Genomic DNA, 19,280 nt, shown 5'->3' with positions numbered 1-19,280 from the left:
GTCAAAAGGGTCCAAAATTAAACTTTGTTTGATTTCATCAAAAAATTGAATTCTTGGGGTTCTTTGATATGCTGAATCTAACCATGTATTTAGATTTTGGATATTGGACCATAATAGGTGATTGTCCAATTTATAATTTTTAAGTTCTTAGACCACATTCATTCTGTGTCAGAAACCTATGCTGTGTCAAATATTTAATCACAATCCAAATGCAAAGCTGTATCAAGCTTGAATGTTGTGTCCATACTTGCCCCAACTGTTCAGGGTTCGACCTCTGCGGTCGTATCAAGCTGCGCCCTGCGGAGCATTTTATTGGATATTGGGCCCCATTTTTAAATTGGTCCACATTGAGGTCAAAAGTGTCCAAAATTAAACTTTGTTTGCTTTCATCAAAAACTGAATTATTGCGGGTGTATGATATGCTGAATCTTATTGTGCCTTTAAATTTTTAGGCAGTTAAGCTGCCTTATGCGAGCACCCTAGATATATGTTCTACCTAATAAAAGCTGAAATACGTGCCATTGTTATTATCTAGCTGGCTATTATGTTATTTATAACTAATTGTAGTTTATTATCCCCTGTGCTTTTGGCTACGATGTCAAAGAACAATTGTATGAAATATTTCATCGCCGAAAATCGATATTTACAAGTCGTTTATATTTCCCAAATGGCAAAATGCGCAGGAATATTGTTCATGTACAACAAATCTCTATGATAGAGGAAACAAAGTTATATAAGTGGGCGGTAATTTTTAACTTATCTTGCCAAACAAGGTTGTTGTTATTTTATGAATGAAACGAGGTCATGAAACAGAAGCGGAAATCGACGTTGATGGGATGTTTTAAGTAATGTGGACAACTCGTCCCCGAGACAAGTCGGACCGAATCCACTGAAACCGTCTAAGAAGACAACTTTGACCGTTTGTCAGATTTACTTAGGGTTTCATAAAATATTAGACTAACATGTCTAGCGAAGCCATTAATCTTTTGTTTGTGCATTGGGGTCTTTTTATGGGTATTTGGAGGGGCCTGAAGAAGGGAGGGGTTTACTGTAGAACCCTATGGGATTTTATTTTTTTAAATTTTCAAATGACTATTTCTCGAAAACAGTAAGTGATAGACACATGCAGTCTTCAGTAATGAGAACAAGACAATAAAAAAAAATCAACCAAAATATAGGGTGGGTCCCTTGGGGTCATCTCAACCCCCTTCAATTTGAAAATGTACTTTTATCTTGTAAACCGTCGCGATCCCCACCCCTTATCAATATATATACTTGTATGGGACAATAAAAGAAATCAAATGAAAATGATTTGGGGGAGTCCCCGGTGTCGTCCCACCCCTCCTGTTTGAGAAGTTGGAAATGGTCGAGATCCCCACCCCTAAACCATATATATTCATGTATGGGGCAATATAACAAATCAAATGAAATATATGGGGAGTCCCTGGGGTCACCCAATTCCCTCCTGTTTGAGAACTTGGAAATTGTTGAGATCCCCACCCCTAAACCATATATATTCATGTATGGGACAATAAAACAAATCAAATGAAATATAGGGGGAGTCAATGGGGACACCCACCCCTTATTGTTGAGAACTTGTAAACAGTCAAGATCCCCACCCCTAAACCATATATATTCATGTATGGGACAATATAACAAATCAAATGAAATATTTGGGGAGTCCCTGGGGTCACCCCACCCCCTCCTGTTTGAGAACTTGGAAATGGTTGAGATCACCACCCCTAAACCATATGTATTCATGTATGGGACAATATAACAAATAAAATGAAATATAGGGGAGTCCCTGGGGTCACCCCACCCTCTCCTGTTTGAGAACTTGTAAACGGTCGAGATACCCACACCTAAACCATATTTATTCCTGTTTATCATTTCAAAAAGATTTGAATGACATACAGGGTCAATCTTCTAGGTGTTACATATGCATATCACTTTACTAGACCAAGCCAATATGAACTGGACTTTGCCCAATGTCAGGAGACCATGGGAATGACGAATTATGGGGGCTTTGTTTGGGAGACTTCGTAACAGCATCCTGTTACAATTATTTCTTGTTTATTATAAAATTTTATTGATGCAAAAAATGAGTCTAGGTTAATTGAATTTACTTTAATTATTTATTAAATTAATTCTGGGCCTATAATAATTTTCATTTATGGCTCATTTTAAAGAAAACATAAATCTTTCCAGCAGTGTAAAGCCCGAGAATGTTTCACCAACTGTTTTATAATCACCTGTCATTTTATTCCAAACTTGGTATGGAGTAACATCATGCACTTGGGGATGAAGATGGGGGTCATTTACATTGATATATGAGTTGCTTTTGAAAACCTTGATGAAATATTAATTTGTTTGCCTTAATAATAAAAAGTTTGCTGGTATTTTTTTTTTCCAATTTTTTTGGGGGGTTCATATTTTTTTTCTTCAAAATTTTTGAAATTTCAAATGATTGCACAGTATTGCGCAATAGCAAGAAATCCTCAATTGCACAATATTGAGCAATACCACAGTATTGGGCAATAGCAAGAAATCTTCAATTGCACAGTATTGCGCAATAGCAAGAAATCTTCAATTGCACAGTATTGCGCAATAGCAAGAAATCTTCAATTGCACAGTATTACACAATAGCACAGTATTGCGCAATAGTAAGAAATCTTCAATTGCACAGTAATGCGCAATAGCACAGTATTGCACAATAGCACAGTATTGCGCAATAGTAAGAAATCTTCAATTGCACAGTAATGCGCAATAGCACAGTATTGCACAATAGCACAGTAATAATAATAATAATATCGTTATTTAGAGAGAGTAACTCATTTGGATTACACCAATTTTCAATAAGGCTCTCTTAATACAATAATAATTACATTAAAAATAAACAATACATATTCAATAATAATGATAAATAAAGATGTAATACAATTCAAATACAATAAACAATTATTATATATGGCATTACAGTACAAATATCATGGTAATGTTAAAAGTACATAGATTTGTAGTTATGTTTAAATTCTAATACTGTGTTTGATTTTTTAATTGAATCAGGAACAGCATTCCATACTTTTGGTCCATTGTACGAGAAACTAGACTTATACAACTCTGTATTTGGTTTTGGAATTATAAAATTTTCTGAGGACGAAAATCTCGTATTGTATTTTTGGTTTGCAGAAGCTGATAAAATAAGACGGGACATATATTCTGGAGCTAAGCCATGTTTTGCTTTATACATTAGTAATGATTTATGATAATGTATTCTTTGTGTAATCGGCACAATGTTACATTCGTGAAATAATTCGCTTGAAGGTTTGGTCTAATCATGTTCGTCTAAAATTATTCTTGCTGCTCTTCTGAAAATTATTCTTGCTGCTCTTCTGCAGTTTAAGTAAACTATCTAATAGAAAGTTATTACAGTTTCCCCATATTGAACAACAATACTTTAAGTGAGGTAAAACGTAAGCGTTATAGAACATTTGTCTAGCTTTGTGATTTAAATATTTCTTTGTCCTTTTTAGTAAAGCTAAAGAAGAGTTAACCCTTTTTATGATATAATCAATATGAGAAGACTAAGATAGAGATGCATCAACAAAAATACCTAGAACTTTTTCACATGTACTTTCTTTAATTTGTTGTCCATTCATAGCAATATTAATGTTTTCATTTGATGTAACTGAAAGCTTCTGTTTAGAGCCAATACATATAGCTTTCGTTTTAGATACATTTACAGCTATTTTATTGTCATCACACCAGCGAAAAATATCTTGTAAAACCGTATTAAGTTTATGACTGATACAACTTTTGTTTTGTCCAATTACTGATATGGTGCTATCATCAGCAAATAAATCGGTGTTATGATTAGGATTAGATAAAGGAAGATCATTTATAAAAATTAAAAACAACACAGGTCCTAAAACGGATCCTTGAGGTACACCCGTTTTTTGTTTTTGTAAGTCTGAAAATGTATTTGAAATAGATACCATCTGATATCTGTCAGCCAAATATGATGTAAACCATTGTAGCCAAGTATAAGCAAATTTGTATTTGTTTAATTTTTGAATAAGCAGTTCATGATTGAGAAGATCAAAGGCTTTTGCTAGGTCTAGAAACACTGCCCCAACAAGATCGCCATCATCAACGGCTTTAAGCCATTTATCCAATAAAGCTGTTAACGCAGTTTGACAAGAATGGTTTGCGCGAAAGCCTGACTGCATTCTATACAATAAGTTGTATTTATTAAGATACTTTACTAAGGATTTTAGAAATGAGTGGTAAAATTACAATTGGTCTGTAATTAAAAACATCCTGTTTTGAACCTTTGTTCTTATAAACTGGTATGACTTTTGCCAGTTTAAATGAAGATGGAAAAATACATTTTTTAATACTTAAGTTAAAAATGTGACAAAGTGGTAGTGAAATAGCCTGAGAAGACATCTTTAAAAACTTTGCACTTATGTTATTAAGACCTGTTGCTTTTGATTCATCTAGTGCTTTTAGTTGTAAACACACAAAATTAGTACTCATAAAGTGGTATAGAAAAATACACGTTATCTGGTAAATGACCCGATATGAAATTATCAAGTTTGTTAAAAGAACTATTGTTGCTGTTTTGATTTATATTAAGATTATCTGTGATATTTGTGAAATAAGCATTAAATACATCAGCAACGCTTTTCGGTTCTAAAATTTCCTTTTTGTTACAATCACTTATGATTTTAATACTGGGATGATTGTCGGTTCCGCTGACAGTATGTAGGTGCTTCCATAATTTACTACTGTTGCCCTTTTTATGTTCTATGATATTGGTATAATAATTTTGTTTAGAATTTTCGATGAGATATTTGACTTTGTTTCGACTCATTTTGATACAAACGTTTTACTTTTTTTAATGAGTGGAGCATGATGATTTAATACTTCAGTAAAAATATTTAAAAATGACAACAATGCTTATTCGGGGTCATCAATTTCTAATACACTATCAAATGTACACTGTGATATGTGATTGATAAAATAATTTTTATTAAAATGTTTAGTAGATTTAAACAGTATTGCGCAATAGCAAGAAATCTTCAATTATACAGTATTGCGCAATAGCAAGAAATCTTCAATTACACAGTATTGCGCAGTAGCACAGTATTGCGAAATAGCAAGAAATCTTCAATTGCACAGTATTGCACAATAGCACAGTATTGCACAATTGCAAGAAATTTTAAATTGCACATTATTGCGCAATAGTAAGAAATCTTCAATTGAAAATGAATACAAATCTTTTAACCAATTTCAATGGGATTAATTTAAAGTCTTTAATTTTTGGGGGTTCTAACCTTGTATTACTTTTTTGGATATTGGGCCCCATTTTTAAATTGGTCAAAAGGGTCAAAGTTAAACTTTGTTTGCTTCCTCAAAAACTGAATTATTGCGGCTGTATGATATGCTGAATCTTATTGTGCATTTAGATTTTTCATTTTGGGCCCTGTTTTCAAATTGGTCCATATTAAGGTTTGAAGGGTCTAAAATTAAACTTTGTTTTATTTCAACTAAAATTAAATTTTTGGTGTTTTTTATATGCTGAATCCAACCATGTTGTTAGATTTTGGATATCAGACCATTCTAGGTACATTACATTACATGTCCTATTTCAAATTTTTAAGATCTTTGACCACATTTATTTTGTGTCAGAAACCTATATTATGTCAAAAATTTGATCTCAATCTAAATTCAGACAGTATCAAGCTTGAATATTGTGTCCAAACTTTCCCCAATTGTTCAGGGTTAGACCTTTGTGGTCGTATCTGGCTGCGCCCAGCGAAGCATTTTAGTCTTGTTTATGTACAAAAATACGTGTTGTTGTCAAATAAACAACGGTTCTGATAATCATATATATGAACATGCATGGCATGTTATTTTATTCATGTTTCTCATGACACCAAGAAACATCTGCCAATTTTGCAACTGCTGTTAATATGAAAGTTTTATATAATATTTTGACAGTGACAAAGAAAGTAAGCCGACTACAGCATTCATTCCAAATAGCAAAGAGACAGATAATACAGGTATTTATATTGATCATAATTTCTATATCAACATATCCAATTGAGTAGCATATCCAATTAAGGCACAGAAAAGTTTAAATTCGATTTGATTTTTGATTTTTAGTGTTTTAACGCCACTTTTAAGCACCGCTTTTGGGCTATTTCTTGGCGGCCAGTTTTTATTGGTGGAGGAAGCCGGAGTGCCCGGAGAAAACCACCAATCTTCGGTTTAAATTCGAAAGCAAAACTACCTACATTAAGGATGGCGTATTTTAAAGTTAAAATATAAATTATCGGAAGTCAGATCATCTCTGAAAAAGAGTAAAACTAATAGTACCAGTTCATATTCTAAACAAACTCCTGGAAGACAATATATCACGTTATACTTAATATAATCAAAGGAATAAATGATTTCAAATGAGTAATACTTAACAAGGTATTATGGTCTAAGGCTTTAAGTGAATTATAATATTATCCACATTTCTTTTTTTACAGCATACAACTCGTCAAATGAATATAAAACTGTCTTTACGGTATTAGTTGCCGCTGCAATTTTGTCCGTACTAGGTAAATATATCATATTAGCATTTATGTTTATTCCGATATAATATTTGTCGACAAGAGAACTACTCGGTGTCACTTGCCGCCTGAAGATACATGTCCATGCAATGCATTCAAATTTATACGAAATATAAATACACTACAGATCTATATATCCGTACACTGTATGTGCATAAAACATCGGAATCACAACCCTAACAAATTTCTATGTTTTATATGTTTATCTCCTAAGATAACAGTAGTTTTAGATCGTTCCAACAAAATGATCAAAATTGTAATTCGTCAGTAGCATATCGCACAAATTGACAAAATTGCTGTCATTTACTTTTTTTCTAGCTTGTTATTTGCACATATATAGTCAATGTCTAGTTCGTCGGATTCTCGTGTGCTGTAAAATGTCTGCAGGGGATAAAACATTTTCTTAAAACCCATGTTCAGCACAGAACCACCCGTGTTCAGATCAGAATTCAGATGGCAAAATGATCATCGGTTGCATGTTTCAAAATACTAGTAATAGTATTTAGAGGTGAAATTCGACACTAAAATCAATCTAGACTTTCTAACATGATGTTTTAGTCATGCATGCTTCGAATACTTCTTGCGACAGTAGTCACTAATCAAACTTTCTTGCCGAGCGTCCCTATTGGATGTCATTCAGACACGTTGTTTGTTCACTGTGCCCATATGACGACCCCAAAACAGCGACTGTTTTAAAAAAAAAATATATATTTATTTCTGCTAGTATCGTTCTTTATAATGTAGGAGGTAAAGAAGTAATATCCTGTGATTAGTAACATTCAGTGATGTCAAGCACAATGAGATATCGGAATTGTGTCTACGACAAGTGGAAAATATCAGACACAGGTGACACAGAAATTCCAGTAAGGCCAACCACTCATGCCTGCGTCCGTATAATTTATCAAACTTGTACCATTAAGAACCTTGTTCTCAAAAAAGTTATATCGGAGTCCCTCCATTTAGTATTGACGTATTCGTTCCAGAGTTGTATTGTGTTTTTTTTTTGTGTTTATAACAGAGAAGATCTATATGTATGTTAAATTTGATTAATGCATATATGCATGTAAGTAAAGGTCTCTTTTGGATGCTTGACAATTTGTTTTATAAATCTTTAATTTGACAGGGAGAAAGACGATGTCTGTTTTTTTAAGTCTTAACAAATTATCAAAAAGAGCGAAAGAAAATTTCAGGAACCTGTTGACAGGAAAAGATTTTCACGGTAGCAAGACAGCTGAACTGTGGTCTTCCTCGATTAAGAGGAGCCAGGCTTCATATTGAAATTGTTACAAATGACAATTAAAAAAAATCCTGGTTATTCTATAATTAAATTAATAAAATAAAGAATACATCACATAATAAAATAAAGAATACATCATATAAAAAAAGAAGGTGCTGTATGGTTGCCAACAACTCTCCACGAGAGACCAAATAACATAGATGTTACATATAGGTCATCGTACGGCCTTCAACAATGAGCATAACCCATACTGCATAATCGGCTATAAAGGAATTCAAATGGCAAATGTAAAACAATTCAAACTAAAAAATAACGGCCTGACTTATGCTCAAAACAATTAACGAAAACCACATATGATATTCAGCAACAAACGACAACCACTGAATTACAGGTTCCTGACTTGGGACAGGCACATACAGAATGTTAAACATGTTTGGGGGCGCTCTACCCTCCCCTAACCTGGAAAAGTGGTAGAACAGCACACCATATGAACAAACTATAAAAATCAGATGTAAAGGGCTTAACTCGATATAAAGCATAAAAACAAGTAACAAAAACACAGTGGCAGGGTATTTATTCATCCCCACATAATTATGTATAAAATAACAAAATTATTTTGGTTTTAATTTACTGTTAACACGATCCATATTAATACCAATAAAATTAATATGCACTATTCAAAGATCTAATTACAGTGTTGAATTGGTAACCTTTTAGAATAAGTTTATTTAAAGGATCGATAGGTTTCCCCGGATCGTATCTTAATTTCAGGGCTATTCCTTACAATGAAATGGAAGTATGAAATAATTTCGTTCACGGCACGCTTGGTTTTGTTCGGTTGAAAGTTCCTCCATGATTCAATTTCCATCCACGGAGATCCACGAAAAATAGTCCTTACACTATATCAATTAATAATCCGAATTTTGAAAGGATAGCAAAATACTTCAATTTACATTGCAGTGATTTTTCGGATGTCGTTTATTAAGAAAGACATTAAGATGTAAGAAACGCAACTCTGATAACAAGATTTACATGTACTAACTTTTTAATGTGTCTTACTTGTAGCCTTTATGATGATTGCATTTTTCCTGGACAGGGCTCCGATTGGTAAGTTAGTATACACGAAAAGGGAATAAAGTCTTTACTAAAATTCAGAGTATCTAAACAAATTAAGACACTAGTCAGTTGAAGAGAAACAAACCTCTTCAAGCAAGTGTTATTGGATGAATCGTGGAAAACGTCTGTTAAAAGTTTTTATGTACATTTGTTTAATTTATTGAAGTCAGTTGTTGCCTTTATTCATTAGATATTATCATTATTAGATGTAATTGTTAGATGGTTTCGTAAATGTAGAGTTTTAGGCATCATAATCCAAAAAGAAGGGAAAAGAGCATACTCGTCAAATGTAGTGTTCAGCTGGCATTATTGTCGTTAATTACTAGACCGATAATTCATTTGTAATTAATTGATAAAATCTGTAAAAAAACATTTGACTGGTAACTTGAAGTTTTATTTCTTATATATCGTTTTTCTATTATTGTCATTTTTGTCGAGCCTGCGACTTTTGTCGAAAAAGCGAGACATAGCGATCCTACATTCCGTCGGCGGCGTCATCGTCGTTGTCGGCGGCGTCCACAAATATTCACTCTGTGGTTAAAGTTTTTGAAATTTTAATAACTTTCTTAAACTATCCTGCATTTCAACCAAACTTGGACAGAAGCTTGTGTATGATCATAAGATTATCCAGAAGTAAGTTTTGTAAAAAAAAATCCTGTTTATCCGTATTTTACTCATAAATGGACTTAGTTTTTCTGCCAGTTAGCATTATATTCACTCTGTGGTTAAAGTTTTTCAAATTTTAATAACTTTCTTAAACTATACAAGATTTGTACCAAACCTGGACAGAAGCTTGTTTATAATCATAAAATAGTATCCAGAAGAAAATTTTGTAAAAAAAAAAATCCTGTTTATCCGTATTTTACTCATATATGGACTTAGTTTTTCTGCCAGTTAAATTAACATTCACTCTGTGGTTAAAGTTTTTTAAATTTTAATAACTTTCTTAAACTATCCTGGATTTGTACCACACTTGGACAGAAGCTTGTTTGTGATCATAAGATAGTATTCAAAAGGAAATTTTGTTGAAAAAAAAATCCTGTTTATCCGTGTTTTACTCATATATGGACTTAGTATTTCTTCCAGTTAACATAACATTCACTCTGTGGTTAAAGCTTTCAAAATTTTGATAACTTTCTTAAACTATCCTGGATTTGTACCAAACTTGGACAGAAGCTTGTTTATGATCAAAAGCTAGTATCTAGAAGGAAATTTTGTAAAAATTTATTTCCCGTACACTAAAGTCTGCAGTTAAAGTTTTTAAAACATTTATTAAATTCATAAACCTTCTTGGATTTTTACCAAACTTGAACAGAACTTCTTACAATCAAAAGATAGTATCTAGAGGAAAACTTTTGATAATGTTTTCCCCATTTCTGAGCATGCGACTAACAGCAAAAGTAGGCGAGACACTGGGTTCCGCGGAACCCTTACGAATTTTTCGTTCCATAATTGTATGCATTTGAATGTTAGTGAGTATACATACGATTTACATGAATGTGTCAGATTAGTTAAGTTATTCACTCGTCTCCGACAGCATTAAGAACGTTGACACGTACAAGGAAACTTTATAAAACACTTCAATTTTTAAGCGTCTTAAAATTCTTTAATATCTGATAAAAAAAATGTCAATTTTCGTAATTTTAGATAATTTAAAAAAAAAATTGTAGTTACTATATATTTTTTTTAAACCAATAGCTTTTATAAGATAGAGCATGACCTTGCTATAGATTAACAGAAAATGTTACTTTGACATAACACTAAATAGTGTTTTAGTACATTGTCGTATTCTAGATCATGACGCTTCAATGCAGATGGTCATGAATAGTCTCATCAGAAAATTGCTTTTATTTTTCTTGAAACTGATGGACATTTATATGTAAAGACGTGTTTTGTTTTCATGTTATGACAATTAATACATCTATGTGTGTTGATTGCAGAGAAAACCCTTAACAGACATATCACTAACATCGATTCTGAATACTTAAACATACTTTTTGCCTGGTTACGAAAAGAGTAATGTATCACTCACTTTAAAAAAAAGGATGTATTTATTTGGAGATTCGCATTACCTTTCCAATTTCAGGCAGCGTAAATGGACATATACAAATGGAAGAAGTTATGCGAGAAAATTTAGAATTAAAGAATAGGCTTGATAATCCAATTCCACAAAACATCAAAGGTAAAGTATAAAATACGAAACATTATGGATTTTGCTTATCTTACATTGTGCGAGTTTGTTTTAATAATTAATATACTGTCATCACCTGGCATCCGTCGTCGTATTTTATCGTCCGTTGTCGAATAACCCTAGCAAAAAACCTTTGTGATGCGGCTACTCGAAGTAAAACATCCCTTAATTCACACAAAAGGTTCTCTTGAAATTTTGCACTTTTTAAAAATCTAATAACTCAGTAGTTTTTACATTTTTATGCTATGGTCCTTTACTCGTCCAATCAGTACAAAACAAATGGTAAAGCTCAGTCACTTGTCAAAAATTGTAGCATGTCCAATTTCACTGCACATAGCTTTTTGTCTACAAATTATATTTAGTACCTCACTTTGACATTTTTATCTATTACGTGTGTTTGTTTTGCTCACAAATGATGTCAATATAATGGAATTTTATGCGACTGTCATACAAGTTGGGGGTTTAGCTAGCTGAAGAATCAGGTTTAATGCACCATTTTGTACATTAGGAAATGCCTGTACGAAGTCGGAATATGGCAGTTGTTTTCCATTCGTTTGATGTGTTTGAGCTTTTGATTTTGCCATTTGATAAGGGACGTTCCATTTTAAATTTTACTTGGAGCTCTGTATTCTTGTTATTTTACTTAATGTGGCGCATTGGTGATATTGACCCATATTGAAAACCATAGTTCTGATTTTATCAAATATTCTCGTGTGGTCTTCTTCAGTATGACTTTCAGTATAAATATGTGTATTTTTGTCCATTTCTGTAAGAAAATAAGTTAGTTTTAAGCACTCATATGCATTGACTCTCATACCGCTAGGAGTCATCAATTCTGAATACAATGTGTAAGCATTGCATATTTCTGCCAGTATACCTTTACAAGTCGCCATATAAATAAAGAATATATGGGAATTTTCAATTGCAGACTCTATTAAAGCATTCGGTATAGTGATCTGTTGTCTTAAAGTGCATTTGAGCCAACAAAAAAATGTAAAATGATTGATGTTTTTGAAAATCTTAAAAGTACGAAATATTGGAATAGCACAATGAAGTATCCAATTTAAAAACTTGTACTTACACAAAAGTTTACTTAGAAATGACAGATTTTTAATACAGTAGGAATTGCAGTGTTAAAACTATATTTTACATATCAGTGAGAAATGCACAATCGGTTTTTAGTAAAAATTAGAACACATCACATGTATTAAAAGTTTAATTCAAAATGCCGTGTCGCAAAGATCAGTTACTGAGCCCTGTTGTAATATTATATCAATTCATTACCAACAGTTTTTTCCTACAGGCCTATGTTCACTTCATAACTGCTACATTAACTACATAATTACAATAAATGTACAGTTAAGATTTTGCTTCGTTTCGTTAAATGCTTATCATTTCATAAGTCGAAAATAAACTGACAACGTCATGGCAAAAAGGGGACGGGAAAGACCAAAAGAAAAACAACAGTATTTTCAAAACACAACACAAAAAAACTAAAGATTTAGCAACAGGAATCCCACCAGAAACCGGGGGTGATATTATGAGCTCCTAAAGGGTATGCCGATCCTGTTCCACATGTGGCACCGTCGTGTTGTTCATGTAAGTTCAAAACATGAAAGTATTACACCAATAAAAAGGAGAGATGCTTCCACCTTATGCCTTAAAAACATTTATTCGAACCTTCTTTGTGATGAGCAGTTAGTATTAGTTACATATAAAAAGTTGAAACACTATGTTTGTAAATGGTTTGCATACATTTCCCTTGCATTACCAGCTAATCCTGTAAATTGGAAATATTGATGTGTTCTGGTCTGTTTTGTCAGTTGCCATAGGCAAAAGGTCATCTATATTTGGTGTATGGAATAATTTTAATGTGTACATGTCTGTCTGGTGAGTATCATCTGACCTTGACCTCATTTTCATGGTTAATGATCAATGTTACATTTATGTGTTTTGGTCTGTTTTTTCAATTACCATAAGCAAAAGGTCAATTATATTTCGTTCATGGAATAATTGTAAGATAAACATGTCTATCTGACAGGATTTATCTGACCTTGTCCTCATTGTCATAGATCTTTAAAAGTGTTAGGTTTATGTGATACTTGTAGTTAAACTTCTAACTTCAGGACTTTCAACATAAAATCAATGGTCAGTAAAGCAGACGAGACATTTCAGCGTGTGCACTCTTTTTACATATGTGGTTTAATGTTCGAGGTGGGAAGTAATATTCATTTTCCGCAATTGTGCATACCCTTATAAGCCCTTTGTGATGGAGCTTCTCGAGTTAAAGCATCGATATTTCTACAGAGAACGTTCTCTGAAACTTCAGTACTTGGACATTTAATAACTCCATAGTTTTACCCCTGTATTACTTCTTTGACCCTCTGCTCTTCGAATGAGGACAAAGCATTAAGCTCAGTCACTAGTTGAAAATGTAGCATGTCCAAAATCACTGCAAAGAGATTTTTGGTTGACAGATTGTATTCGAGCACATCACTTTGAGGCACATTAGGGACATTGACCCATTTGAACTATACTTTGTATTAAAGTTACTTAGTTTATATAATTATTAGAAATATACCCGATATTTTGATTCGCCAACAAAAATGCCCGCTTTCGCTTACATAGAAGATAGGGGTAAAACGGAATAGTTTGCATACATATCAAACATTTTGAGCAGAAAGAGCAAGCTGGCATGGAGTATTGCAGTTTTTCCATCTCTCTTGATTATACTTTTCAATATAATAGCCAGACCTTCGATTAAAACGGATGCTTCAGGGGCAATAATAATGTTTGTCCGATCTACTGCTTCAGGCTGACTATCAATTACTGAGGTTCTATACATTTGTACTGGTGTCATTTTTTGCGCATAAAATGAACGTGTTCCGCAGAATCATTTGCAGTTTACCAGTTGATTAAAACTTTGGTCAGTTCAATGGTTATTTTTCTCCGTGTAGTTTATTCACTGGGACCTTTTGATGTATTCTAAGATAAATCCATTACTTTTTTTATTGTAAAAACTTTCAAAAGAAAGCATAATTCATAAAAGCTAAGATGTGTTTGGAAATAACTACTAAAATTGATATCGATATTGTGTTTTAGAACTGCAGAATTATGAAAAGAAGCAGTGGAAAGAACGTCTGCATCGATTTGTTGAAACTAAGGCATTCACAACGGTATTGGAAAGCATGACAAAAAGCCAGTGTATTCTGGTGTCAGGACCACAGGGATGTGGAAAGTCTTCACTTGCATTTTACATAGCATTAACTATGGAGGAAACCGAAGAATTTGAACTATTGATTGTTACAATTCCAGATGACATAGTCAGATATGCTTCTAAAGATAAGAAGCAGATATTTATCATTGACGATATATTTGGAAAGTATAATGTTCATGATTATGACTGTACGTGGTGGAGTAAGCAAGGTAATTTGGTTCGTACGCTAATGGATAGAAATAAGAATTCTAAAATACTAGCAACTTGTAGGTCTTATATATATAATTCAGTTGATATTGTCACTGTGAAAAATGCTTTTGTTCACCACAGCCTTATCGAAGAAGACATGGAGCTAACCGAAAGCGATCGGCGGACAATAGGTAAATCATATTTAAGTGACGCGACAATAGACCAATTAGGCAAAGACGTCATTATGAAGTATAGCTTTTTTCCTGCACTTTGCGCTGATTATTTATCCGATACAAAAGAAACTGTCGTAGAATATTTTTCAACGCCATATAATTATGTGGCTGCAGAGATTGAAAAGTGTAATAAGTCTAAAGATTTGAATTACTTTTCCTTAGCACTAGTGGTGATGTTGAACAATAATGTTAGGAAAGAAATGCTTATACAGGATACGAGTATTTATAATGAGCTAATTCAATCTTTGGCAAAGGAAATTGGTTATACACAAACGCCATCAAAACAGTCATTACGTGTTTGCCTTAGTACCTTAATAGGATCTTACGTAATCGAAACTGAATCTGAGTATTTCTTTATGAACGAAATGTTATTCTATATTATCGCACATGTCTTAAGTAAACATATCCTACGTACCTTACTCAAATATGGTAGGACATCGTTTCTAAAAGATAGAGTCAAATTTCTGTCTCTTGATGGACATTTTCCAAAACTGACAATTATGATTCCAGACACATTAGAATCAGCATACTTTGACCGAATCTTATGCAATATAAAAATGGGGTTATTTTGGGATGTTTTAACGGATACGCAGAATTATTTTGCTAAATTCAGAGAAGCTTTTATTTTGTACATGAGACCTAAGTTGAAATGTAGTGACTTAAAGGACTCGGATAATGGCTCGACAGTTTTACATGCTGTATCTTTGCATGGTTATGAGGACTACCTTAAATATTTCATTGAATTGGACAAATCATTGGTAAATAAAGGGAATTCCTCTGGTCAAATTCCTTTGCATTTGGCTTGTCTAAAAGGACATTCTCATACAGCACAATTATTGATTGAGAAACGAACTTTTATTGACAAAACAGATGATAATGAAAATACACCTTTAGATGTAGCATGTGCGCATGGCCATAAAGATACAGTAGATGTGCTTTTGTTTCATAAAGCTACAATAAAACAAAAACCAAAAGAGCTTAAAACAGCACTGCATGTAGTTTGTAGAAATGGAAATAGAATTATAGCGGAAATGTTGTTGAAAAGAAATGCAAAGGTTGATATAAGGGATAAAGCTGGACAGACTCCTTTACATTTAGCTACATTGAAAGGACATGGTGAAATCGTTGAATTGCTTATTCAACATAATTCTGATGTCAATCTTGCTGACTATAAAGGAAGAACTGCGATATATTTAGCTTGTGAGAAGAAACATACAAAGATTGTAGAGTTGCTGTTGAAATGTAATGCTAACACATTGATAGACAATGCAGACGGAAAGCGTCCAATACATTGCTGCTGTGAAGTAGGATGTAGTGATATTACTCAGCTGTTACTTTCTCATCATGTTGATATAAATCTACGTGATTCTGGGGACTCTACTCCGCTTCACTGGGCTTGCAAAAAGAATCATGAGCGTATTGTTAAAATGTTATTGGAGAAAAATGCAGACGTTTCTCTCTTTACTAAATATGGAAATACACCACTTCATATTGCTTGTATTAATGGTCATATTAATATCATCAAGATGTTGTTAGACTACAAGGCAAATGTTAACTGCACAGACATATATGATAAGACACCACTACATCTGACATGTGAACACGGTCTACAGGACGCAGTTTCCCTCCTTCTGGTACACCGAGCAGATGATAGTGCCAAAGACAAAGAATCAAAAACTCCTCTCCATCTCGCATGCTTCGATGGGAATGAAAATATTGTTGAAGAATTATGTAAGCATGGTGTTTCAGTTGATGCAACAGAAAAATATGGTAGGACACCTCTCCATATTTGTTGTGAACAAGGTCATTCTAGCTTGATAAAAATACTTAAACGATATGGAACAGACATAAATAAAAAGGAGAAAGAGGGTTTAACTCCTCTGTATATTGCTTGTCGCGAGGACAATGTAGATACCATTAAACTGCTATTGACACTCGGTGCACATATAAATGAAACGGATAAAGATGGATGGACACCACTGTATTTAGCATGCAAAGAGAGTAACATAGAAATGGCTAAAATTTTAATACCAAAAGGTGCAAACATAAATCAAGCTGATAAAGATGGTATAACACCTCTTCATTTGACTGCTCAGGCTGGAAATGCTAGTCTTACGAAATTGCTGCTTGAAAGTAAGGCTTCTGTAAATATGGTGGAGAACTTAGGTCAGACACCTATTTTCAAGTCTTTATCAGCTGTTCAAAAAGATGTTACTGAACTCTTGCTTCAAAATGGTGCATCTGTAAATGTGAGTGACAAGTTTGGGATGACTCCTATTAGAATTGCTTTACAGAAAAGAGACAGCGATGTGATAAACTTGTTAAAACATTACAATGAATAGTAAATATGAAGATAATATAGTAAGATTCAATGTCGATTTTTTTTATACTTATGGTTCATACTCAAAATTTCGTTCATGTTGACTTATTTACAGATATTATATAGATGTGATTGTTTTTGTCGAGCCTGCGACTTTTGTCGCAGAAAGCTCGACATAGGGATAGTGATCCGGCGGCGGCGGCGGCGGCGGCGGCGGCGTTAGCTAACTTCTTAAAAGCTTTATATTTTAGAAGCTAGAAGACCTGGATGCTTCATACTTTGTATATGGATGCCTCATGTTACGAAGTTTCCGTCAGTCACATGTTCAAAGTCCTTGACCTCATTTTCATGGTTCAGTGGTTATAGTTAAGTTTTTGTGTTTTGGTCTGTTTTTCTTATACTGTATGCACTAGGTCTACTATATTTGGTGTATGGAATGATTGTAAGGTGTACATGTCTAGCTGGCAGGTGTCATCTGACCTTGACCTCATTTTCATGGTTCAGTGGTCAAAGTTAAGTTTTTGAGTTTTGGTTTTTTTTTTCTAATACTATATGCAATAGTTCAACTTTATTTGGGGTATGGAATGATTGTAAGGTGTACATGTCTAGCTGGCAGGTGTCATCTGACCTTGACCTCATTTTCATGGTTCAGTGGTCAAAGTTAAGTTTTTGAGTTATGGTTTTTTTTTCTAATACTATATGCAATAGTTCAACTTTATTTGGTGTATGGAAATATTTTATGATCTATATGTCAGTCACGCAGGTTTTATTTGACCTTGACCTCATTTTCAAGGTTCATTGCTCAGTGTTAATTTTTTGTGTTTTGGTCTGTTTTTCTTAAACTATAAGCAATAGGTCAACTATATTTGTTGTATGGAAGAATTGTTAGCTTTACATGCCTGCCTAGCATGGTTCATCTGACCTTGACCTCATTTTCATGGTTCATTGGTCAATGTTTAGTTTACTTGGTTAATGTTAAGTTTATGTGACAGTTGTAATAAAGCTTTATATTTAGGACTATCAACATAATATCAATGATTAATAAAGAAGGCGAGACATTTCAGCGTGTCCGATCTTGATACTGAATTTCAAATGAAATATTTAGAAAAGAAATGTATGATTTTGTTGGGCAGTCAAGCTGCCCTATGTTAGCACACCAAATTTGCTTTTGTTCCTCCGGAATACTGAAATAGGTGCCATTGCCTTTATCTAGAGTGCTAGTAGGTTATTTATAACTTATTGGACATTTTTTTTCTTTTAATTCTGGAAAACAAATTCATTTGTCGGTAATTACCTTAATTGATCGTCGAAGAACGTCGGGTCCGACAAGGTGGAAAGTATGTCAGACACTTTGCCCAACAGACTTCAAACGATTTCATTTGCTCTGCAAATGGTCACAGTTCAACGTTTTTGTCTCCGGTTGCAACGAAAGTCTCAGAATGCGAGACATAGGGATTACAATCCGTTGGCGGCGTGAACTATTTGTATTTAGCTTTATATTTCAGAGGGTAGTCAACCTCGAGGCTTCATACCTTGGAAAGAGATGCCTTAATATAATATGAAGTTTTCTTATGTCATATGTCCGTCCGTTGTCCTTGACGTCATTTTCATGATTCGGCGACTATTTGATTTTTTTAGTGTTTTTGTTATATGAATTTCTCAATTATTATGAGTAATAGGATAACTATATTTGGTATGTGTTCTTTGTAAGGTCTACATGTTCGTCAGACAGGACGCATCTGACCTCGTCCTTATTTCATGGATCATTTATCAAGGTTAAAGTTACATGATTAGATCGGTTTCTCAGATACTGTATGCGTTATGCCAAATATGTTTGGTGTATGGAATGACTGTAAAGTGTACATGTCAGTCTGCCAGGTTTCAAATGACCTTGGTCTCATTTTCACGGTTCATTGCTCAATGATAAGTTCTTGTTTTTTCTGTGTCTATTTTTATAATACTATAAGCAATTAGTCATCTTTTTTTGTGTGTGTATGGAATGATTGTAAGGTGTACAAATCTGTCTAGTATCATCTGTCCTTGACCTCATTTTTATGGTTCATTAGTCAATGTTAAGTTTCAGTAGTCAGCACCTTTTTAAGATACTATACGCAATTGGTCAACTATATTTGGTGTATGAAATGGTTGTAA

At 33.5% G+C, this 19,280-nt stretch overlaps 2 protein-coding genes across 3 annotated transcripts in view; one reads left to right on the top strand and one right to left on the bottom strand.

The window, feature by feature from the left end:
- The window catches only part of LOC127714719 (uncharacterized), a 52,129-nt gene extending 34,919 nt beyond the window's left edge, over positions 1-17,210 (top strand). For both annotated transcript variants that reach the window (XM_052220772.1, XM_052220771.1), the window contains exons 6-10: positions 6,007-6,068; positions 6,543-6,614; positions 8,929-8,970; positions 11,066-11,161; positions 14,273-17,210. In XM_052220772.1, the coding sequence (XP_052076732.1) occupies positions 6,007-6,068; positions 6,543-6,614; positions 8,929-8,970; positions 11,066-11,161; positions 14,273-17,151 (3,151 nt within the window). In that variant the 3' untranslated portion in view covers positions 17,152-17,210. The remainder of the gene's footprint in view (positions 1-6,006; positions 6,069-6,542; positions 6,615-8,928; positions 8,971-11,065; positions 11,162-14,272) is intronic.
- The window catches only part of LOC127714726 (uncharacterized), a 216,948-nt gene that overhangs the window by 128,402 nt on the left and 69,266 nt on the right, over positions 1-19,280 (bottom strand). The gene's annotated exons all lie outside the window — the stretch shown is intronic.

This window comes from Mytilus californianus, unplaced genomic scaffold (assembly GCF_021869535.1).
Source record: "Mytilus californianus isolate M0D057914Y unplaced genomic scaffold, xbMytCali1.0.p SCAF_9, whole genome shotgun sequence".
Classification (NCBI taxonomy): Eukaryota; Metazoa; Mollusca; class Bivalvia; order Mytilida; family Mytilidae; genus Mytilus; species Mytilus californianus.
Note: the sequence above shows the minus strand (reverse complement) of the source record. Positions and strands in the feature narration are given on the sequence as shown.